Raw genomic sequence first — 21,024 nt, 5'->3', positions numbered from 1 at the left:
GTTGCTCCTGCGCCCTTATACCTTCGGGTCTGGCGCGCAATATAAATGAATAAATATAAACATAATAGAAATATGCTCATAGGGCTGATTCTGTTGAACCGAGTCATTCCCCTGGAACTAATTATCTTAATATTTTGTCTTTGTGGTAGGGTTAGAGTAGGCTATATTGGACAGACGACGGACGCTTTAAGTTTGAAAATCACCCTGACGGTTGGCCCCCCAAGTTTAGTTTGGTAGGGGAAAACCTTTCGGGATAGGGGAAGATAGGCCATTGTAATTATTTAAATAAAGATTATAGTGAAAATGCCGTCCCTTTGTCCGACTCTTTACTCCAATACTGCACACATTTTCCAAGTCCGCAAAAGGACCCTGACCTTTAACTTGTGGTGTATCCATCTTCAGTGTGAGCCTCTCTTGAGGCATTCCCTGGCTCAACAATACTTATGAAATAATGTATAACTGACCTTCCGCTAATGTGTATTGCTTGTAATGCTCTTTGCCTAAAAGCAACTGTGGTGCAGTAACTGGGGTAGCATAATGCAGACATATTAAAATATATTTGTTTTAAAAAAAAGAATAATTCTACACTAGTTTCAAAGATGCGAAATTCCTTTTTAAAAAAAAAATAATTCTCTCCTAGGTTATGTATTTGGAGGAAGAACGACACTTTACAATTGAGCAGGTGACCGGAATGCTTTTGACCAAGCTAAAGGAAACTGCAGAGAGTGCACTGAAAAAGCCTGTAGTAGACTGCGTAGTTGCTGTAAGTAATAAATGACCTTTGCTGCTGGCTTGGGAGAGTAGACCCTTTTGTTTTATGTCGATTCTCCTGAGATGCATGACCTAGGGCTATTTCAAGTGGTTTGAAAGGTGTGAACTGGTAGTTTTCTCTTTCTTGCTGCCTCCCCGCTGCTAAACGCTTGACCTTGTGCTCTACTGTTAGTCTGTTGTTGGATGAAGAGCCAGGGTAGGGTTTGAAAAGTAACTGACTGTATTTGTTTGCCATTTTGCATAAGAAAATTGCATTGGTGATATCTGATGGGTCAGCATGGCAGGATCGGCTGGGAGGACTTAGTGAGGGGTAATAGGGTTTGGAGGGCTTTGAGGATGGAAACCGCTACTGAATAAGGTATTTTTTATGGGCATCTGGAACTCCTACTGCATGGTCAAAAGGAGAGACATAATAGACCATATCACTGGCTCTCAGGTCAGATTTGCACAACCTTGTAGGGTCTGTCTTGTGCAAGATGTAATCTTCACTGCATCACAGTAAGTGCCAGTAGCATATCTGCATTGCCACTAACAGATTTTGCTATTATCAAACTAAATGAAGCCCTGCTAGAATTCAAACTTGTGAAGTTGTCACCACTATCTTTGTAGATTGGCATGTGTACCTGGCCTCATGGGAGGAACCCACTTTGTAGTAGTAAAAACATTCTTCTGCTGCACAATAATCTACATGCAAAGTAACCGTTGTAGTTGACAATTGTGTGTGCATATATAGCCCACTAAAGCTGTTAAGGGGCACACAACGCTCCTTGGCACCACAGTTTTTGCACAAGCTGGTATCGTTGACCAGTCGGTGTCAAAGTTGTAATTCTATCAATACTTTGTCATTTGTTATAATTAAGAGCAAGAACAGATTGAGAAGCAAATGGAGGCTTTGAAACGCGAATCGTCCTATCCATGGTAATGGCACAATTATTAACAAGTTGCAAACTGAGAATTATTGTAGGAAATGAGCACCTACAACCTTTGTATTATCTGCTGTAGTTGACCAATGCATCCAGTTACACACACTGCTTTGAACAAAATGTGTAAAGGATTTGCAGTACACGCTGAGGCACTTGAGTGCCCATTAAAATATCTCAAACACATTTGCCTGGAGGGCCATTATGATGGCTCTCGGATGCAGCAGCTTTTAAATACAATGGTTCTGGCTATCTAGACCATAAGAATGCTTAAGTACACACTACTTTTTTTTTATTTTTTTTTACCTTTCAGCACTCACGGAATTGAGGCTGAAATCCGGAGAGCTAAAAAAGCCCATTACCACTCCCACATCCTAAACTGTAAAAACCCCAGCAAAGAACTTCATAAAATCATAGCCAAATTCACCAAACCATCATGTACCACCTCCCTTCCCACCACCTCATAATCACTGTGCGACTCACTCTCTCCACAGTTACACCAGTTCTCGAAAGAACATACACTCTAATCAACAAACTAGCTCTCTTACAACCACCATGCAATCCACCCACCCTACCCACATCCCACCGCCTGCGACTGCTACCCAACCAACTTTCGACTCCTTCATTCCAATATCAACTGACCAATTTCTCAAACTTCTCTCTGCCCGCAAACCCTCCGGCTCCCTACTGGACCCCTGCCCAGCCACAACCCTCAAAGAAATTTTCGCATCTACCTGGGCAGGAGAACATGTAAGAACAACTCCCTCTCCTCAGGAATATTTCCCGACGCGTTCAAAACTGTTCATGTCAAGCCGCTTCTAAAAAAAAAAATTCCCTCGACCTTCTCGCCCAAAAACTTCCACCCCATCTCCAACACCGGGTTCCTTGCCAAACTCATTGACTGAATCGCCTTCTCCCAACTAAATGCCTTTGTCGAAGCCAACAATCTTCTAGACCCCGCTCAATCAGGTTTCAGAGCCCGGCACGGAACCAAAACCACCTTACCCTCAATCTGGGATGACCTTAAAAACACTGCAGATTCTGTGGGATGCGCCACACTAATCCTTCTTGAACTAGCCACTGCCTTCGACACAATCAGCCACTCAATCCTCCATGACTGCCTCCACTCCCTGGGAATCCGTGGAAACTCTCAAATGGATAGCTTCCTTCCTCAATGATAGGAACCAAATCACCCTACTCTGCGCCTATGCTTCCCACGCCCGACCAGTCGACACCAGAGTTCCACAAGGAGCATGCCTATCAGCCCTCCTGTTTAACCTCTATATGTCCACCCTCCCACGAATAATCCGCTCTCACAATAACCTGTGCTACAACTACGCCGATGACACAACTAATCATAAAACTCCTGAATTCAAAACCCAACTGCCAACCCGACCTCGCTTCCTGCCTCCTCGACATAGATCACTAGATGACCACAAACCACCTCTTGCTAAACCCCCTCCAAAACTGAAATAATGCTATGTGTCAACACCAAACTTCTGCTGCACCCGCTACCCTGGCCATCTGCCATGGGCAATTCCCAGACACCCTAAAATTCAGTAAAAAACCTTGGATGCACCCTAGACTCAGACCTAACCCTCTCGCTCCAAGTCAACAGCGTCTTGAAGTCCTGCCACTACCACCTTAAAACTCTTGGGCACATTTTTCCATACCTCTTTTCCCAACAGACTCCGCGGCCCAATCAATTGTCACGACTGGACTATGCTAAACCCCCTCTACCTCGGAGTCCACGTGTACCAACTTACTAAACTACAAATAGCCCGAAACGCTGCAGCCAAACTACTACTAGCAGTTGGCCCAAGAGAGCACATCTCCCCAGCCCTCATAAATCTGCACTGGCTTCCGGTTGCCCAAAGGGTGACCTTCAAAACATTATGCATCTCGTACCGAGCGATGCATAAAACCGGACTTCAATATCTTCAAGACAAACTAAAACCCTACCATCCTCCACGCACTCTTAAAATCAAGCTCTGCCGGCCTCCTAGTCATACCAAAAAACCACTCGGTCAGGTTAGGTGGATCATCATTCTCAGCCTTGGCCCCCCCACTCTGTGGAATGCGTTTCCACCCCACATCCGACTCACAGAAGACCTTATGTCCTTCTGCAAATTACTGAAAACCTGGTTCTTCCCTTAAAATCGACTCTAACGCAAACTGGGTAACAGCAATCAATGACCTTAGGCCAAAGCTGCTATATCATAAATAACAATCCAGCATCATGATCCGAGTGAGAAATCGAAAACTAATAACCGCTAATGTAAATTAAAACGGATAAACTGATTAGAACAAGTGAAGTGGATGAAATTAAGGAAATGGATGTAAGGGACGAAAGGAATAAAGTGGACGAGAGGATGGAAAGGATGAGTACATGACACGGATGGAGTCCACGGAATAGATAGTGCATGGAGCGGATAGATGGCATGGAATGGATGAATGGAGTGCGTGGGGCGGATGGGATGAAGTGTGGTGGAGGGGGCGTAACAGATGAAGTAGGTAGAAGGGATTAAATGCATGCATCGGACAAAGTGCATTGGTCAGAACGAATGCATGGAACTGATTGAACAAATTGAGTGCGTGGAAAGGTTGGAGTGCATGGAACGTAACAATCAATCAAATCGAGATGGCGGAACGGATGGAGTGGATAGAACCGCTGGAACGGGCAGAACCTATAGAGTGGGCAGAACCGTATGGAGAGGGCCGAACCGTTTATGTAGATGAACGATCGAATGATGGAATGAATGAATGGAATGACTAATAAAGCAAATAAAGAACCAGGAGAAATGTGTGAACAGACGAAGCTGACTGAACAGACTGAGTGAACAAAACAGATGGAATAAATGGTTCAGATGACCCCTCGATCTCAAGCACCTACTGAAAACCGCCATATCACCACGCTTACTCTCTTCTATACTCCATCACTCAACTAGATCACAGCGATACTATGACACATTCGGTATAGCTGTTCTCATACCAACACCTGCCACATACTCCCCCATCATCCTAACTGCACACCCGCCAGCCTGGGTGTTCTCCTCAGGCCTAACGCAGCCAGAATAAGTCTTGGTATCACCCTGCCAGAACAAACGCATACTCCTGATCTCCCAACCACCACAAATACCGCTAATAAGCAGCTATCATACGAGTGCCACAACTGCTGCACACATCCGTTGCTCACACGCACCTTATGACTCTCTACTGACTCGAACTACGGTTCCCGAGGACGTTCAACCTACCAGCGCCTTGAGATCATACCAATGGTACATAAGGCGCTTTATAAATGCAAAGTAACAGAACATAATACCATTCAAACTTCAATGGATAACTCGGATGTCCCTGTGAAACTGATGAAATCTAATGTATCTTTAGTCTTATTGGGGCTGCCTTAATTGGTTGCGCCTCTGCACATGGCAACAAATGTATCTCGTCAATGTACTTCCAGTTGCCTGCCTAATATCAGCTCTGCTTACCTCTATTAGTGGTAGCACAGAATCCTTTTTTCAAACAGGTGCCCTTTGCAGCCTTACTGGGAGGTCTTACTAGGTGCCAAATCACTCGATCCAAGAGCGATTTAGTGCTCAGCGCCAGGGAATTTTGAACCCTGTATCAATGGCCACAGAAAAAGATGACCCAATCTGTAAATCAGCATCTTCATAATGGATTGTCAACGGCATCCAGCTTTGCTGTTTTCTTGCGAAGAGAACGTTGCAATTTAAGCCTAGAGCACACTTAACTCGAGGCACAGGGGCAACAATAGCTTATAGCAAATGTACCCTTGGATGCCATTTGCAAAGCTGCCGCTGGAGTTAACTTCACACTTTGAACCAACATTACTGTCTAGACACACATTCCAAGGGTGATAGCCAAGTAGAACGAGCAGTGTTAAAACATTAATTTGCATTGCTACTTTCAAACAACCCACCTGCTTCTCCAAGTACTGCTTGGTAATCTATGCAAGGCATGTGATTCTAAGAAGACCCACAAGCCTCAGAAGGCATACAATACTTGACATAATCTTCTGATGTGTGTATCTGCTTGGATTCACATGCACCCATTCTTTGAGGAAAACTTAGATTTATTTGTTACTACACTCCACACCTTATGCCAGACACACATAATCTGGGGGACCTCAACGCGTGAGGGACCATGGGTACAGTCAATGTCACACTAAGGATAGAATTACTAACATGCCCTGTAGACGTCCCTTTTCGAACTTTGAAAACTTACTATGCAATAATCTGCAGCTACCACTAGATGTTGGCCAATGCAAACCATGTGTATCTGAGCAGATAAAAAGTAATTTCTGATGTTTGTTAATATGCTTAGAATCACATGCTGTGCATAGTCCGACATCCAGTGGTCACTGCGGAGTATTGCATCTTGTTTTTCGAAAGTCGAAAAGGGGACGTCGACATAGGCGTGTCTGTAATACTATCCCTATAGTGACGTGTAGTGTACCCAAAATCCCTCACGTGTCAAGGTCCCTCAGATTGTTTTTTTCCGCCCAGAATACTGGTCGCCTTATGCAGAGCTCGTAAGAGACATTGCCATTTATCATTTATTCAACCCTTGGTCGATTTGTCAGTTATTGTTTAATTCAACCGCCTCCAGCCCTCTTTCGACGGCCATTCAACTTCCCCGCCGAGTCAAGATCTTCGGCGGTGGTTTCGACGGAGGCGATCCTATCGGCGCTGCCGAACACGTGACCTGGCCTCGCCGGCCTACACAGTAGGGAGAGTGGGGGTTGTTGTGGACATTTCGAGGGGATTGGGTCCTCCGACGTATTCCATATCTCTGACAGGTAATGTCCACAGCTGTGCTGCTTCGGAAAATCTTTGGCGTCTGTGTCCTGCGTTGATGCGCCGTCCCCGAGGACCTCCTCCGACGGCCGACCTCACCCGATGTGATAAGTAGGACGCACGACGCCCATAGCCTCAGCGTTTTTTCCGCGAACGTGTTTGCTTCGTGAATCTCGGTACGCCTCGACTTGTTGGAGTTTGCTGTTTTCAATTCTCGGTTGGTTGAACCTGTTCGGTTTGTTGTGAAGACCTGTTCGTGGCGATGTCGTCTTTGTCTTCAACCCCGAGTCAGGGCTTCAAGAAATGCGGGGACTGTGGGTCCAAGATGTCGGTCACGGACTCGCACAACGCCTGACTCTGGTGCCTCGGGGAGGCCCACTGTCGACTGCCAGTCGCTCACGGCAAAGGCCTTGCAGGAACGCAAGAAGAAGCTGTCGGTAGGCCGGGTGTCTAAGCCCCGGAAGTCGAGGTCTGCAGGGCTTTTGACGGATGACTCGAGGGGCGACTCTCCGCGTCATCGTCGCAAGTCCAGTGGGTCTCCTTCCAGGAGTCGGTCTTGCCACTCCTCCGCCTCTTCGAGGCATTCCCGGAAGCCGGCATAGGTTGCCTTCTCCGTCCTCTTCCGAGGACTCCGCCCGTTGGCGGGTCGCTTATCCCTCCATGCAAACGACACCAGAGGAATGCGCTTCCTTCGGGAAGCAGATGTCAGCGATTCTTGAATTGCAGGGCACCGGTCCGTCCGCGCCTCCGAGTGGGGTCGGTCGACACCGGTCGAAAGACACTGCTCGTACGCCTTTGGGCTCGGGTGGTCGGTACGGCTCACGGGAGAGGTCCTGCTCGGACAAGGGTAGCCGTTCTCCCCATGCCTGTTCCAGGTCCCGGGCCTCGACTCGCTCGAGACTGCGTGATCCTGTGCCGTCTTCGAAGAAGACGTCGACGCCTGTGGCGCCAAGGTCGTCGAGAGGCCTGCTCGGAGCTCCGGCTTCGAGGCCTGTGTTGACGCCGCCGATGCCGGCGGCGCTGCAGCTGATGTCGACGCCGATTCGCTCAATGCCCTCTACGCCTTTCGAGGCACTGGTGTCGGAGGGGCCCCGTGGCACGGGGTTTGCCCCTAGAAAGGCTCTAGCTAAGGTCAGGCACTGCTTTGGTCCCCAGAGGTCTTCCTCTCCCCACCTGGAGTAAATTTCTGAGGGTGATGAAGGCTCAGATGGCGGCTTGGTTCCGGTTCCGGTTCCCGATGAACTTGTCTCGGGCCATAGGCAGTTTGATGACCTGCGGCAGTCGCTGCATGATGCCAGTGGACTGGACCTCTCCGGAGGTGGAGTTTTGTAGGCCGGAGCCTGGCACGCATGCCGATTCTTCATATCGGTGCCTTATGTCTCGGGTCACTGAGTACTTGGGTTGATCAGCTCCCCCAGGGGAGTTCGTTCAGGATGATCTCAAGGACATCCTTGATCTCGGCCCCCCCCCCACTGAACCGGTTTTGCCTTTTCATATGGCTCAGGGTGGTGGCGGCTTGGTCTGCTCGGGAGAGTCTCCCGGCAGTGGGCAAGTCTTTGTCGCGAAAATACCATCCAGCCAGTAGCGACCCCTACTTGTCTAGCCACCCCACTCCGGAGAGTTTGGTGGTGCAGGCGGCTACGGCCCCGGCAAAGCAGGCGTCGTATCCTACCATCCCTCCGGATGGGGACGACAAACGTTTTGACGGCTGGGCGAAGAAAGTGTTTTCTTCGGGGGATATGGCGCTTCAGGCAGCCAACTCCATATGTGCCTTGTCTCGTTTTCCACACACTCTGTGGAACTGTGTTCGTCGACGGTAAGGTTCTGGCTGGCTTCGCTGAAAACTATTCACGACCAGCCCTCACGGACAAACTAGTTGTGGAAAGCTTAGCTGGAATAGTCTCCAAGGACACTAAGAAACGGGTGGTGAAAGTCACCGAAGCCCACTCACAAGGTCAGAGAGACATCGAAATCTATGGAGGGTACGCCAGAACTACCCCCCACATCGAAGGGAAGACCCAGAGATATGTCCCCAGTGCCAAGCCCATGAGAAGGGTTCTCAGAGGGCGACGGGGGTATATCCTCCACGCTATGGGAGTGATCTTGATGCCTAGAGGTGGAGGAGCAGGCCTTTCCGCCGCTAGATCTTTCAGGGTTATCCCAGTGGACTACAGAAAGATTTTAATTGTGCCAGTGCTGTCAGGCCAGCAGATAATGGCCTTGGTTCTCTCGCTGCGATGGTGGTCGAAGGAAAAACTTGTGTTGTGGAAACCTTTCGCAACCCCTGCATGGAGGCCACTCTAACCACAGACGCATCCCTCCCAGGATGGGGGGGGGGGGGGCTCACCTATCCCATCAGACTGCACACAGGTTTTAAACTCAGAGTGTGGCGTCCAAATACATAAACTTGCTGGAACTGCTGGCGGTCTTCAAAGCACTGAAGGCTTTCCAGACACACCTACAAGGGAAAACAGTGCTGATCCTCAGACAGCACCACGGCCATGTACTACCTGAACAAGCAAGGGGGTACTCGCTCTCCAGGACTTTCCAGGCTGTTCCAGAACATCTGGAAGTGGGCTCTCAAACACAACATATTCCTGTTATCTCAACATGTACCAGGGGAACTCAATCTTCTGGCAGACTAACTCAGCAGAGACTTCCCTCTGCCCGCAGAGTACGAATGGTGACTACACAAAGACATTGTCTCCAACGTTTTTGCAGATTGGGGCTTCCCAGTGATCGACCTGTTCGCAACTCTGGAGAACACCCAATGCCAAGATTACGCCTCCAGGTACCCCCAGAACCGCTCCAAGGGGAACGGTCTCTGGATAACATGGTCAGGGAAATGTGTCTATGCTTCTCCAGCATGGGGTCTGGCATGGATTCACATGCTCATGAATATTCCCCGTCGTCAGGCTGGGAATCCTCGGTAAAGAAAAAACCAGTATCAGTTTCGTTTCTGATCTGTCTTTCGTAGTAATAACCAATCACTGGTCTCTGCGTCATACTGACCACAGCCAATGACTGCCCTCTACCTAAGCACCGCCTCTGGCAGCCATCTTCAGATTTTTACCGCACGTTCATGTGTTGGGATCCTCGTGCTATTGCTCTCGAGCGTTAGTGCTATTTTTTCGCGCTTTTTCACAAAAACTTCGATTCTTTCGGTCAAAAGAGCCTCAAGCTCCACCGATCCTACATCCGATCAACGGGGACCCGTGTCGGATTCATCTGTGCCCCTCAAGGGTGAAGATTTCGTCGAGCTACACTTCGGAGGACTCCAGAAGCTTCTCAGGCCCGGTCTCGGAGATGGCCCAGGAGAAGGGAAGCTCGACGCCCGGAAAGCTGTTCAGGGCCTGCCCTGGATGCCAGCTGCAGAACGTCTTCAAGGAGGACGAACACTCTTTCTGCCTTTACTGCCTTCATGGGGACAAGACGCACGTGGAGAAGGACTGTGCGTTTTGCGGCAACATGTCGGAACGGACCATGAAGGACCGCCATCAACGTCTCGCCAGCTGGCTGGAGGGTAAGAGCCCGTCTGGCGAGAAGAAGAAGAAATCTGAGCGGTCTTCTAAGACCTTTGAGGGCGCCCCGGCGACGGGGGCCCAACATAAGGCCAAGCACCGCGAGTCCGCTGGCACCGGGAGCGCCGAACGGTCGGGCTCTACGGGCGCCAGGCAGGGCGCACCCTCCCCGGCGCCATCAACCACGAGCCAACGCTCTGGGTCGGGTAAGAGGAAGGCCGAGCACCCGGCGAAGCTCCTGGAGAGACCCCGGTCGAGCTCTAAGGCAGAGGAGGAGCGTGGCAGTGCCCCCTCCCTCAAGGATAAGGCGGTGAGCGCACCTAAGGTGGTGAAGGCCTTGATCCATTCGACCAAGCCCTCTATCGAAACGGTCGCGGCGGCCCTGGCCCAGCCTGTGGAGGCTGCACCAGTGGTGGCGGCCTCGGGGCCCAGAATCTCCCTGCCTCCTCGGAGGGAGTCTTCTTTCGTGCCCATCGATAGGACCCCCGTGAAACCCTCCGTGGGGAAGAAGGGGGGGCAGGGCGTCGTCGTAGATTCGGCCTCAACCTCAGAAGAGGAACTGATCGAGGTCTTAAGCCACGGCCTAGGCGTGGAACAAGACCAGCCCGTCGGAATGGGCCCCGACGCAGGTGACGACGACGACATCGTCGAGGATACCGACGGGGCCCCTGCTCGCCCGTCGGATTCCCCTCTGCCAGCGCCGCAAGACAACTCAGCGGCCATTTTGTTGGCTATACAGTCCTTATGCTCCGAGATAAGGACGAGACTACCGTTACCGACGGAGGAACCTCTCCCGTCGGGGGATCCAGAACCGGGACCTTCTGGTGTCCCCCCTACCAAGAAAAGAAGGATCCATCCACCGCCTCCTTTTCAACCGTCGCGCCCCGTCCAGCCCTCCTCCCCGTCCACCCGAGGGGATGATACGGGGACTGACACGGCAGCGACGGGTACGGACGACGAGGCATACGACGAGGATTTTCCGTCGTCGCCTCCCACCAGGGCTTCTCCGCCCGACGAGATTGGATCGTTCCACTCAATGATCGCCAGGGCATCCGAGCTTTTCCAACTCTGCCCTGAGGAGAAGAAAAAGGAAGGCTTCCTTTACCAACGGCGCGAGACCAAGAGGAAGACGGTCCTCGCAGTGCCTCTGTTGGACGACATTTGGGATGAGGGCCTTTCCCTCCTCAAGAACCCTTCCACGACGCCAGCGAAAAGAGACCGGTACGAGAAAAAGTACCGGTTCCCGGACTCGGCCCCCCTATGCCTCCGGGCGCAGCCTACCCCGGACTCCGTCGTCTCCGCGGCAGCCAGGAAGAAAGCGGGGGGGGGGTGCGGCCTCCACGTCGACTTCCCCGCCGGACGGCGAGGGAAAGAAATTGGATGCCATGGGACGCAGAGTCATCACGTCGGCGGCGACGACGATTAAAGCGGCCAACGCCTTGGCTATCGTGGCCCGCTACGACAGGGAACTCTGGTACAAGATAGCTCCCCTGCTGGATTTTCTGCCGGACGACAAGAGGGCGGAGGCCCTTGAGATCCTGCAGGAAGGTGAGGTGGCCTCGGACCACGCCATCACCGTGGCGACGGACATCGCCGACACTGGGTTCCGCCAGATGGGCAACGGCGTTTGCCTTCGACGTCGCGGATGGCTCAAGGCTACGGACTTTCGGCAGGACGTCCAGACCAGGGTCCTGGACATGCCCTTCGACGGGAACAACCTGTTTGGGAAGACAGTGGACGATTCCCTTCAGGCCATCAAGGCGGATACTGAGACGGCCCGGGCCCTTGGAGTACTGCAGCAACGGCGGACGCCCTTTCGGAGCGGCGGAGGCAAGGGCGCCTCCAAAGGTTCCGGCGGCGGTTTCGCTTCCTACCGTCAAGCGGCCCGCTCGTCGTCGCAAGAGGCCTACAGAGGACGAGGCAAGTCTGGCGGCCCCCGCCGTCGTCGCCAAGGAGGCCAAGGCGGCAAGGCCGCGTCCAAGCAGGATTGAACCGGCCGTGGGGTCGGGCCCCCACCGAAGCACCCCGGTGGGAGGCCGGCTGGCGGGCTTCGTCAGCGTGTGGGAGTCCATCTCCACCGACCGTTGGGTGCTGGACGCCCTGGCCCGGGGCCACGCGCTCGAGTTTCAAAGAAGGTGCCCGCGCGTCCCCCCCGTGGCCAGGAAAGAACTTCACGTCCCTCAACTTCTCCTGGAGGTAAAGGCGATGCTCAGAAAGGGCGCCATCGAACTCGTCCCAAAGAGGCTTCGGGGCTCCGGAGTCTACTCGCGTTACTTCTTCGTAAGAAGAAGACGGGAGGATGGCGCCCCATCCTGGACCTGCGACGCCTGAACAAGTTCATCAAGGCGCAGAAGTTCCGGATGGTCACCCTCCAGCACGTCCTGGGTCAGCTGGAGGAAGGAGACTTCCTATCGTCGTTGGATTTGGAGGATGCCTACTTCCACATTCCCATCCTAAAGGGGCACCGAAAATTCCTCAGATTCGTGGTCCAAGGGCGTCATTACCAGTTCAAAGCCCTTCCCTTCGGACTGCGGTCGGCACCCAGGGTTTTCACCAAGTGCCTCGCACCGGTGGCGGCGCAGCTGCGCCGCGAGGGGATTCACGTCTACCCCTACCTGGACGACTGGCTCATCCGCGCCAAGACGAGGGAGCTCGCCGTGGTCCACACGGCAAGGACCGTCCAACTCCTCACGGACCTGGGATTCTCCGTGAACTACGCCAAATCCCACCTGGTGCCCGCGCAAGTCGCACTGTTTCTGGGAGCGAGGCTCGACACAGTGTCCCTTCTGGCCTCCCCGTCGGAGGAGAGGACCAGGACCATCTTGGGCAAGGTGCAACGGATGTTGGTGGCCGACGCGGCCAAGGTGAGGTCCATCAAGTCCCTCCTCGGGATGATGTCTTCCTGCATCTACCTCATTCCCATGTGCAGGCTCCGGATGCGCCCGTTGCAAGAGTTCCTGGATGCGCGCTGGATCCAGACGACGGGCAGCTTCGAGGAAAGGATCAAGCTCGACGAGAGTTTCCGACGAGCGATACGGTGGTGGGGCACCCGCGCGCATCTGACGGCGGGCATGGACTTCCAGACCCCAGCCCACCAGGTGACTGTGACCACGGATGCCTCCCTAGAAGGGTGGGGAGCGCACACCGAAAATCTGCACGCAAGGGGACTTTGGCTCCCGACGGAGAAGTCCCTGCATATCAACGTCCTGGAGCTCCGTGCAGTGTTTTGGGCCCTCAGGTCCTTCCTTCCGTCCCTCAAGGGCAAGGTGGTGAGGATCTTCACCGACAACACCACCACCATGTTTTACATCAGGAAACAGGGCGGAACCAGGTCCCCAGCGCTGTCCAAGGAGGCGCAGGACCTGTGGCATTGGGCCGTCGCCCAAGGGATTCTTCTGGTGCCGTTTCATCTGGCAGGGATAAAAAACACCATCGCCGACTCACTCAGCAGGGAGCTGCGCTCGTGCCACGAGTGGGAACTACGGCAGGATCTGGTGGATCGCCTCTTCCGACGGTGGGGCACACCCCAGATCGACCTGTTCGCGACGGCGACGAACACCAAGTGCCGGAGGTTCGCCAGCAGGTTTCCCCAGACGAGGAGCATGGGCGATGCTTTCTCGTTCCCCTGGGAGGGCCTGTTCCTCTACGCGTTCCCTCCCTTGCCTCTGCTAATCCGGCTCGTCAACCAGCTCAAGAGGTCACGGTGCAGGATGATCCTCGTCGCACCTGCGTGGCCGAGGCAGATATGGTTCCCGGACCTTCTGGACTTGTCGGCGTCCCCGCCAATCAAGCTGCCGGCGGACGCGGATCTACTCTCCAGGGAAGGAGGCGCCATCCTCCACCACGACCCGAAGTCGCTGAACTTGCAGGCCTGGCTCCTGCAGCGTTAGAGTTTGGAGGATACGACATACCGGCCGATTGCAGAGAGGTTCTTGCAAAGGCCAGGGCGTCTTCGACTCTTAAATGCTACGGACACAAATGGAAGAGGTTCTCTGTCTGGTGCCACGCACAGAAGATTAACCCTCTACGGATTACGGCTCCCCAAGTGCTGCCGTACCTGCTGACGCTGGCCAAAGCTGGTCTGGCACACGCGTCCATCAAGATTCATCTTGCTGCGATCTCCCGATACACCAGAACCACGGGCCGGACGTCCTTGTGGTCTCATCGTCTGGTGAAAGAGTTCATGAAGGGACTGTTCAGATCGTTCCCGCCGGTGAAGGCTCCGGCCCCGGCGTGGGAGCTCAACGTGGTACTGACCAAACTCATGGGACCTCCGTTCGAGCCTCTGCACTCGGCCCCGTTGAAGTTTCTATCGTGGAAAACAGCTTTTCTCGTGGCCATCACCTCCGCACGACGAGTGGGAGAGATCCAGGCCCTTTCTTGCAAGGCCCCGTACTTGACTTTCCACGACACGAGGGTAGTGCTCAGGACGCACCCCTCCTTCATGCCCAAGGTACCGTCGGACTTTCATCTCAACGAACCCTTGGTGTTACCTGTGTTCTTCCCGTCGCCTTCGTCGCCGGCTGAGAGGACTTTGCACTCGCTGGATGTAGCTAGAGCGCTGAAGTTCTACGTGGACCGCACGAAAGGTTTTCGGAAGACGTCACAACTCTTTGTGAACTTTGGACCTGTCAATCAGGGGAAGGCTCTCTCGAAGGCTTCCATCTCCAGATGGCTCTCCGGCTGTATCATGTACTGTCACCGGTTGGCAAACCGACCGCTGCCTGGCCGTCCGAGAGCCCATTCCACCAGAGCGATCGCAGCTACCACGGCGTTCCTATCTGGTGTGCCCCTGCTGGACATATGCAGGGCTGCTACGTGGAGGTCGACGCACACCTTCACGAAATTCTACTGCGTCGACCGGGATTCCAGGGAGGAGTCCAGGGTCGGCCAAGCAGTGCTGCGCAACCTGTTCGCCTGAGGTGAGCCTGGTGAGGAGGTAAGATGCTTAATGTTGAGTTGATGTGATGCTTAATGTTGAGCCTTTGCCACCTCCCGTGGTTGTGCATGTGTGTACTGCTATGTATTCTTTATTCATGAGCATGTGAATCCATGCCAGACCCCATGCTGGAGAAGGAACAAGTTACTTACCTGTAACTGTTGTTCTCCAGCATGGGTCTGGCATGGATTCACATGCGAACCCTCCCGCCTACCCCTCTGCGGCTCTTCACTTGGTCATACTGCCACTTCACGTGCTTCCAAATCTGAAGATGGCTGCCAGAGGCGGTGCTTAGGTAGAGGGCAGTCATTGGCTGTGGTCAGTATGACGCAGAGACCAGTGATTGGTTATTACTACGAAAGACAGATCAGAAACGAAACTGATACTGGTTTTTTCTTTACCGAGGATTCCCAGCCTGACGACGGGGAATATTCATGAGCATGTGAATCCATGCCAGACCCATGCTGGAGAACAACAGTTACAGGTAAGTAACTTGTTCCTTTCCCCCCGAACCACCCCACCCCTTCTCAACAAGAGAGTGCACAAGATGCACCAGGAACCAGTTACCATGAATCTGGTGGCCCCCATGTGGGCCCGCCAACCCTGGCTCGCTCATCCGATGGAGATGTCGCAGTCTTCCTCCAGTGAAACTACCCTGCCCGTACAACATGCTGTCACAGGACAGAGGCCAAACGTTGCACCCATGCCCACAGATCCTGAACTTGGCAGCCTGGCTCCTGAGGTCATAGAATTTGGACATTTGCAGCTCCCTCGGAGATGCATGGACATTCTCAGAGAAGCAAGGAAACGGAACACTCGTTACTGCTACTCTAGCAAGTGGAAACGGTTCGTCATCTGGTGTAGGTCAAAGAGCATCAACCCAGTTGACGGCTCTCCCACACAGATTGTTCTATACCTGACTCACTTGTTGGACTCGGGTTTAGTCTTTAATTCTATTAAAGTCCACCTAGCTGCACTCTCCGCCTACACTATGTCTCAACATAAGGTGTCATGGTGGAAAGTTCCAGTTATTAAAGCCTTCATGGAGGGAGTGAAAAGGATTCACCCTCCTATATCTAACCCAGCTATCGAATGGGACCTGAATGTTGTACTAACCAGGCTAATGGGCTCCCCCTTCGTATCCATGCTTAAAGCAACCCTTAAAGATCTCACTCTTAAGACTGCTTTCTTGATGGCTATCACCTCCACTAGAAGAGTGAGTGAACTACAAGCGCTCTCTATACTAGATCCCTTTGTAACGGTTCACAAAGATATGGTGGTTCTACGCACACACCATAGGTTTGCACCGAAGTTCATTTCAAAATTCCATGTCAACCAGTCTATAGAACTACCAACGTTCTTTCAAAACCCATCAAACTTGGGAGAAAATAGCCTGCACACACTTGATGTGCGTTGAGTGGTCATGTTTTATATGTAAAGAACTAGACCACTGAGAAGGAGTAATCAGTTCTTTGTCTCAGTGGTGGCAGGAAGAGAAGATGAGTTTCCAAATCCACTATATCTAGATGGATTGTCCAATGCATCACTCTTGTTGCACTCTTGCTAAGAGAACTGCCCTTCAAGCCTAGAGCACATTTTATTCGAGGCACTGGGGCAACCATAGCATCCATAGCATTCATTGCAAATGTTCCCCTTAAGTCAATTTGCAAGGCGGCAACCTGGAGTTCTGTACACATCTTTACAAAACACTATTGTCTAGATACCGATTCTAGATCTGATTCCCAGGTGGGACCAGCAGTACTAAGACATCCTTTCTCTGTTCCTTCTCACAACCCACCTCCAACTCCGGGTACTGCTCGCTAGTCTATGCACAGCATGTGATTTTAAGCAGATTAATAAGCATCAGAAGACATGCATTACTTGCCGTTTAAGCAGATACAACCATCAGAAATGCTTTGATTCACATGCACCCGCCCTTCAACCCGGCTCGGATGCAAGGAACATAGACATCTTATTACTTTCTCTCTTTTCTGTACTCACTCACGTTAGTCATAAGGCTCCCTCATGGCAGAAAAAATACAGAGGGACCTCGACGCGTGAGGGTTTTTGGATACATTACACGTCGCTATATGGATAGCATTACAGACATGCCTATGTTGACTTCCCCTTTTCGACTTTCGAAAAACCAGATGCAATACTCCAGTGACCACTGGATGTCAGACTATGCACAGCATGTGAATCTAAAACCATCAAATGCTTTTACGGTAAGTAATGCATGTCGTAATGCTTATACAATCACTGGAGTAGGGCAAAATACATAACAAACCACTCAAAGAAGGCGAGTATTGGTATGCAGCACTACAAGTCCATAGAGATGCAACACTAACTTTAGAAGTCCACCTCTAAGATGTATGGGGCCTTGTGCCGAAAAGCTCACCAAAGTTTCACACAGTGAGACAGAAAAAACTTGGTGTAGGGCTTCTGGTGTCCAATGAAGAGTTTCAATTGGTAGAGGACCTGTTATTTGAACGAATAGGTGCCCTCAACGTTTGCAGTGGTTCCGCGAGCAAGCATTGGCAAAGTCATACTGTTTTTTTTCAAAAGGTTTTTTATAACTTCTAGAAACATTTACAAGGGGATATAGGGGCTCAGGTAAGTATTGTTACAACTCACCCCCAAACCCTCCCTTACTCAGTTTCTTCTTAGGACTTGGCAGGTCTTCTGATGAGGGTCGCTTTTCCCACGTTCCGCTTCAGCCCTTGATACCCAGGGATTGCAGGTTCGATCTCTTCTCTGGTCGGTGACCATGCAGGTGGCAGGTCTTCAGGTTGGGAAATGCAAAAGAGCTCCATGCAGGGCCCCTCCTGGCACAAAGCAGGATGCAGGAATGCTGTTTTGGAAGCCGCCCACCGATGTACGGTTACACAGGAGGCCCCACTTGCCATGATTGGACTCCTCACATCTCGGGACCCCTTGATGCCTGAACCACGAAATTTGGCAGCAGAGTTTTGTAGCTTAAGCTGCCCCCCCCCCCTCTCTGTTTTAGGGATCAACTTGGAACGGTGACATCTGCAGCACGGTAGCCCAGACTGAGCTGGTCTACTGGGCTGTCCAGGGGCACTTACGAAGGCTCTTCTTCACAGGGCTCAGAGCTGACATTGCGAATGGATGTTCCCCACCACTCCAAGGGTCGCACCTCCTTCGCTGGACTGCTGAATATAACCTACAACACAGGGCTCTTCCAGGACTGCAGCAAAAGTTGGTTGCCAGGTTTTCCAACTGGTCGAAGTCTCCTTTTTGCAAGTCTTGTAGCTGGACATGATACTTAGATCTTCAGTTTCTTCCAGGATATCTCTAGAAGGGCTGCAGGGGTCCGCTTATTCCAAAGAAACGGTAGGAGCTGAAAGATCTGGCACAGAAACGCCCCAGCATGTTACAATCAGGACCACTGGTAGCACAACTCGTGAATACCACAGTCGCATAGAAAACCAGTTTGTGGATTGGGACCAGACAGTCCCACTCCACTTCCTGCCGGCAACATTAACGGACCTGTAGTATCCCCTCAAAAGCCTCTGCTGCACCGGGCACTGCAAGTCCATATAAGTATTTTCCTGCCCTCATAGGTCAGGAAGCAGGGTTGGAGACCAGATGACCCTGGGACAAACTAAAGACCATTATAGACTATGTTGCACAGCCATGTTCGGACACCAGCCACAGTTGTTAGCCACACGTGGTAAATGTGTTAAGGCTGAAGTAAATTGCAACAAAAAAATAGCAAGAAGTAGCTGTTACCCGCAGCTTGTCCCTTAGAGGATTTTTGGTTACTCTAGGTGTGCCTGAGTCTAGGGCAAAATAGTGTACCCCATTGTACTGCATTGTAATACGATAAAGTTACCAAAAGTGGCGAAGTGACAGTAAGGGAAACAATGTTTCCCAGTATTGACAGCCTGAAGGACATGTCTGTTTACCCATTATAAAGGAGCAAAAGCCTGCACTGCAAAAAAAGCTGGCCAGATACAAAAATAAAAGAAAAAGGTTTGGTGGCCCAAAGAAAAGGAAGGAGAGGTGCTGTAAAGAGACATCTTTCCTAACCTATATCGAAGGCTTCCATCTCCAGGGGGCTATCTGCTATATCATGCACTGCCATCATTTGGCCAGCAGACCTTTAGCCGGCCGAGAACCCATTCCACTAGACCCATCGTTTTGACTACAGCGTTTCCCTTTGGTGTTACCCTGCTGGATGTCTGCAGGGCTGCTATGTGGAGGTCTACCCACACTGTCACGAGATTCTACTGTGTCGGACAGGGATTCCAGGGAGGAGTCTTGTGTTGATCAAGCAGTGCTTTGCAACCTGTTTGCATGAGGTGAGTCAGTTCCAGGGTTAAGTGTATTGCTTCTGTTGAGCCTTGCAACCGCCTGATGTTGTGCAGGTGGACTGCTGTGGATTCTTATTAATAGCATGTGAATCCATGGTCTATGCCGATAAAACCAAATCACCCTGGCCCTCATCGACCTTCACTGGCTCCTACTGCACGGCCGAATCGCCTTAAGTGTTGCTGCATTATCTATAAGGCAGTCTCCTTCAAGTCACCCTGCTTACCTCGTGGAGAAACTCTGCATCTGTTGGACAGAGCACCACCAGAATCCAGGACATGTGCAGACTTTAAATCTGCTGCTGTCAAAAGCGAAGAAACGGAAAACTAGCCTATTCTGCCTACGCCCCAAGACTATGGAACCTCATCCCCGTCTGCATCCCACTCGCCCCGACTGTTCAGAAAAGAAACTAAGACGCACCTCTTCAATGAGTCTGTCTTCAATGCTGGTGAGAATGTTCATTTCTGTGCCTATTCCCTTTAACCATAGGGACCACCAGCTCTTCTGGACACAAGGCTTTTTGATTTTTGCTCCTGAGTGGGACCTTTATCTCACTCGTGTTTTCCTGACTGATTTACTATGTTCTCCAGCATGGGGTCTGGCATGGATTCACATGCTCATGAATATTCCCCGTCGTCAGGCTGGGAATCCTCGGTAAAGAAAAAACCAGTATCAGTTTCGTTTCTGATCTGTCTTTCGTAGTAATAACCAATCACTGGTCTCTGCGTCATACTGACCACAGCCAATGACTGCCCTCTACCTAAGCACCGCCTCTGGCAGCCATCTTCAGATTTTTACCGCACGTTCATGTGTTGGGATCCTCGTGCTATTGCTCTCGAGCGTTAGTGCTATTTTTTCGCGCTTTTTACAAAAACTTCGATTCTTTCGGTCAAAAGAGCCTCAAGCTCCACCGATCCTACATCCGATCAACGGGGACCCGTGTCGGATTCATCTGTGCCCCTCAAGGGTGAAGATTTCGTCGAGCTACACTTCGGAGTAAAGGCGATGCTCAGAAAGGGCGCCATCGAACTCGTCCCAAAGAGGCTTCGGGGCTCCGGAGTCTACTCGAGATACTTCCTCGTGAAGAAGACGGGAGGATGGCGCCCCATCCTGGACCTGCGACGTCTGAACAAGTTCATCAAGGCGCAGAAGTTCCGGATGGTCACCCTCCAGCACGTCCTGGGTCAGCTGGAGGAAGGAGACTTCCTATCGTCATTGGATTTGGAAAGGGGCACCGCAAATTCCTCAGATTCGTGGTCAAGGGCGTCATTACCAGTTCAAAGCCCTTCCCTTCGGACTACGGTCGGCACCCAGGGTATTCACCAAGTGCCTTGCACCGGTGGCGGCGCAGCTGCGCCGCTAGGGGATCCACGTCTACCCCTACCTGGACGACTGGCTCATCCGCGCCAAGACGAGGGAGCTCGCCGTGGTCCACACGGCAAGGACCGTCCAACTCCTCACGGACCTGGGATTCTCCGTGAACTACGCCAAATCCCACCTGGTGCCCGCGCAAGTCGCACTGTTTCTGGGAGCGAGGCTCGACACAGTGTCCCTTCTGGCCTCCCCGTCGGAGGAGAGGACCAGGACCATCTTGGGCAAGGTGCAACGGATGTTGGTGGCCGACGCGGCCAAAGTGAGGTCCATCAAGTCCCTCCTCGGGATGATGTCTTCCTGCATCTACCTCATTCCCATGTGCAGGCTCCGGATGCGCCCGTTGCAAG

The 21,024-nt window shown here is 51.9% G+C and overlaps 1 protein-coding gene across 1 annotated transcript in view; it reads left to right on the top strand.

Annotated features, from left to right (window-relative positions):
• Positions 1-21,024, top strand: part of HSPA4 (heat shock protein family A (Hsp70) member 4) — a 711,161-nt gene that overhangs the window by 141,690 nt on the left and 548,447 nt on the right. The window contains exon 4 of the mRNA XM_069652484.1: positions 641-763. Coding sequence (XP_069508585.1) covers positions 641-763 — 123 coding nt within the window. The remainder of the gene's footprint in view (positions 1-640; positions 764-21,024) is intronic.

Source organism: Ambystoma mexicanum, chromosome 3p, assembly GCF_040938575.1.
Source record: "Ambystoma mexicanum isolate Mex_15411 chromosome 3p, UKY_AmexF1_1, whole genome shotgun sequence".
Taxonomy (NCBI): Eukaryota; Metazoa; Chordata; class Amphibia; order Caudata; family Ambystomatidae; genus Ambystoma; species Ambystoma mexicanum.
Note: the sequence above shows the minus strand (reverse complement) of the source record. Positions and strands in the feature narration are given on the sequence as shown.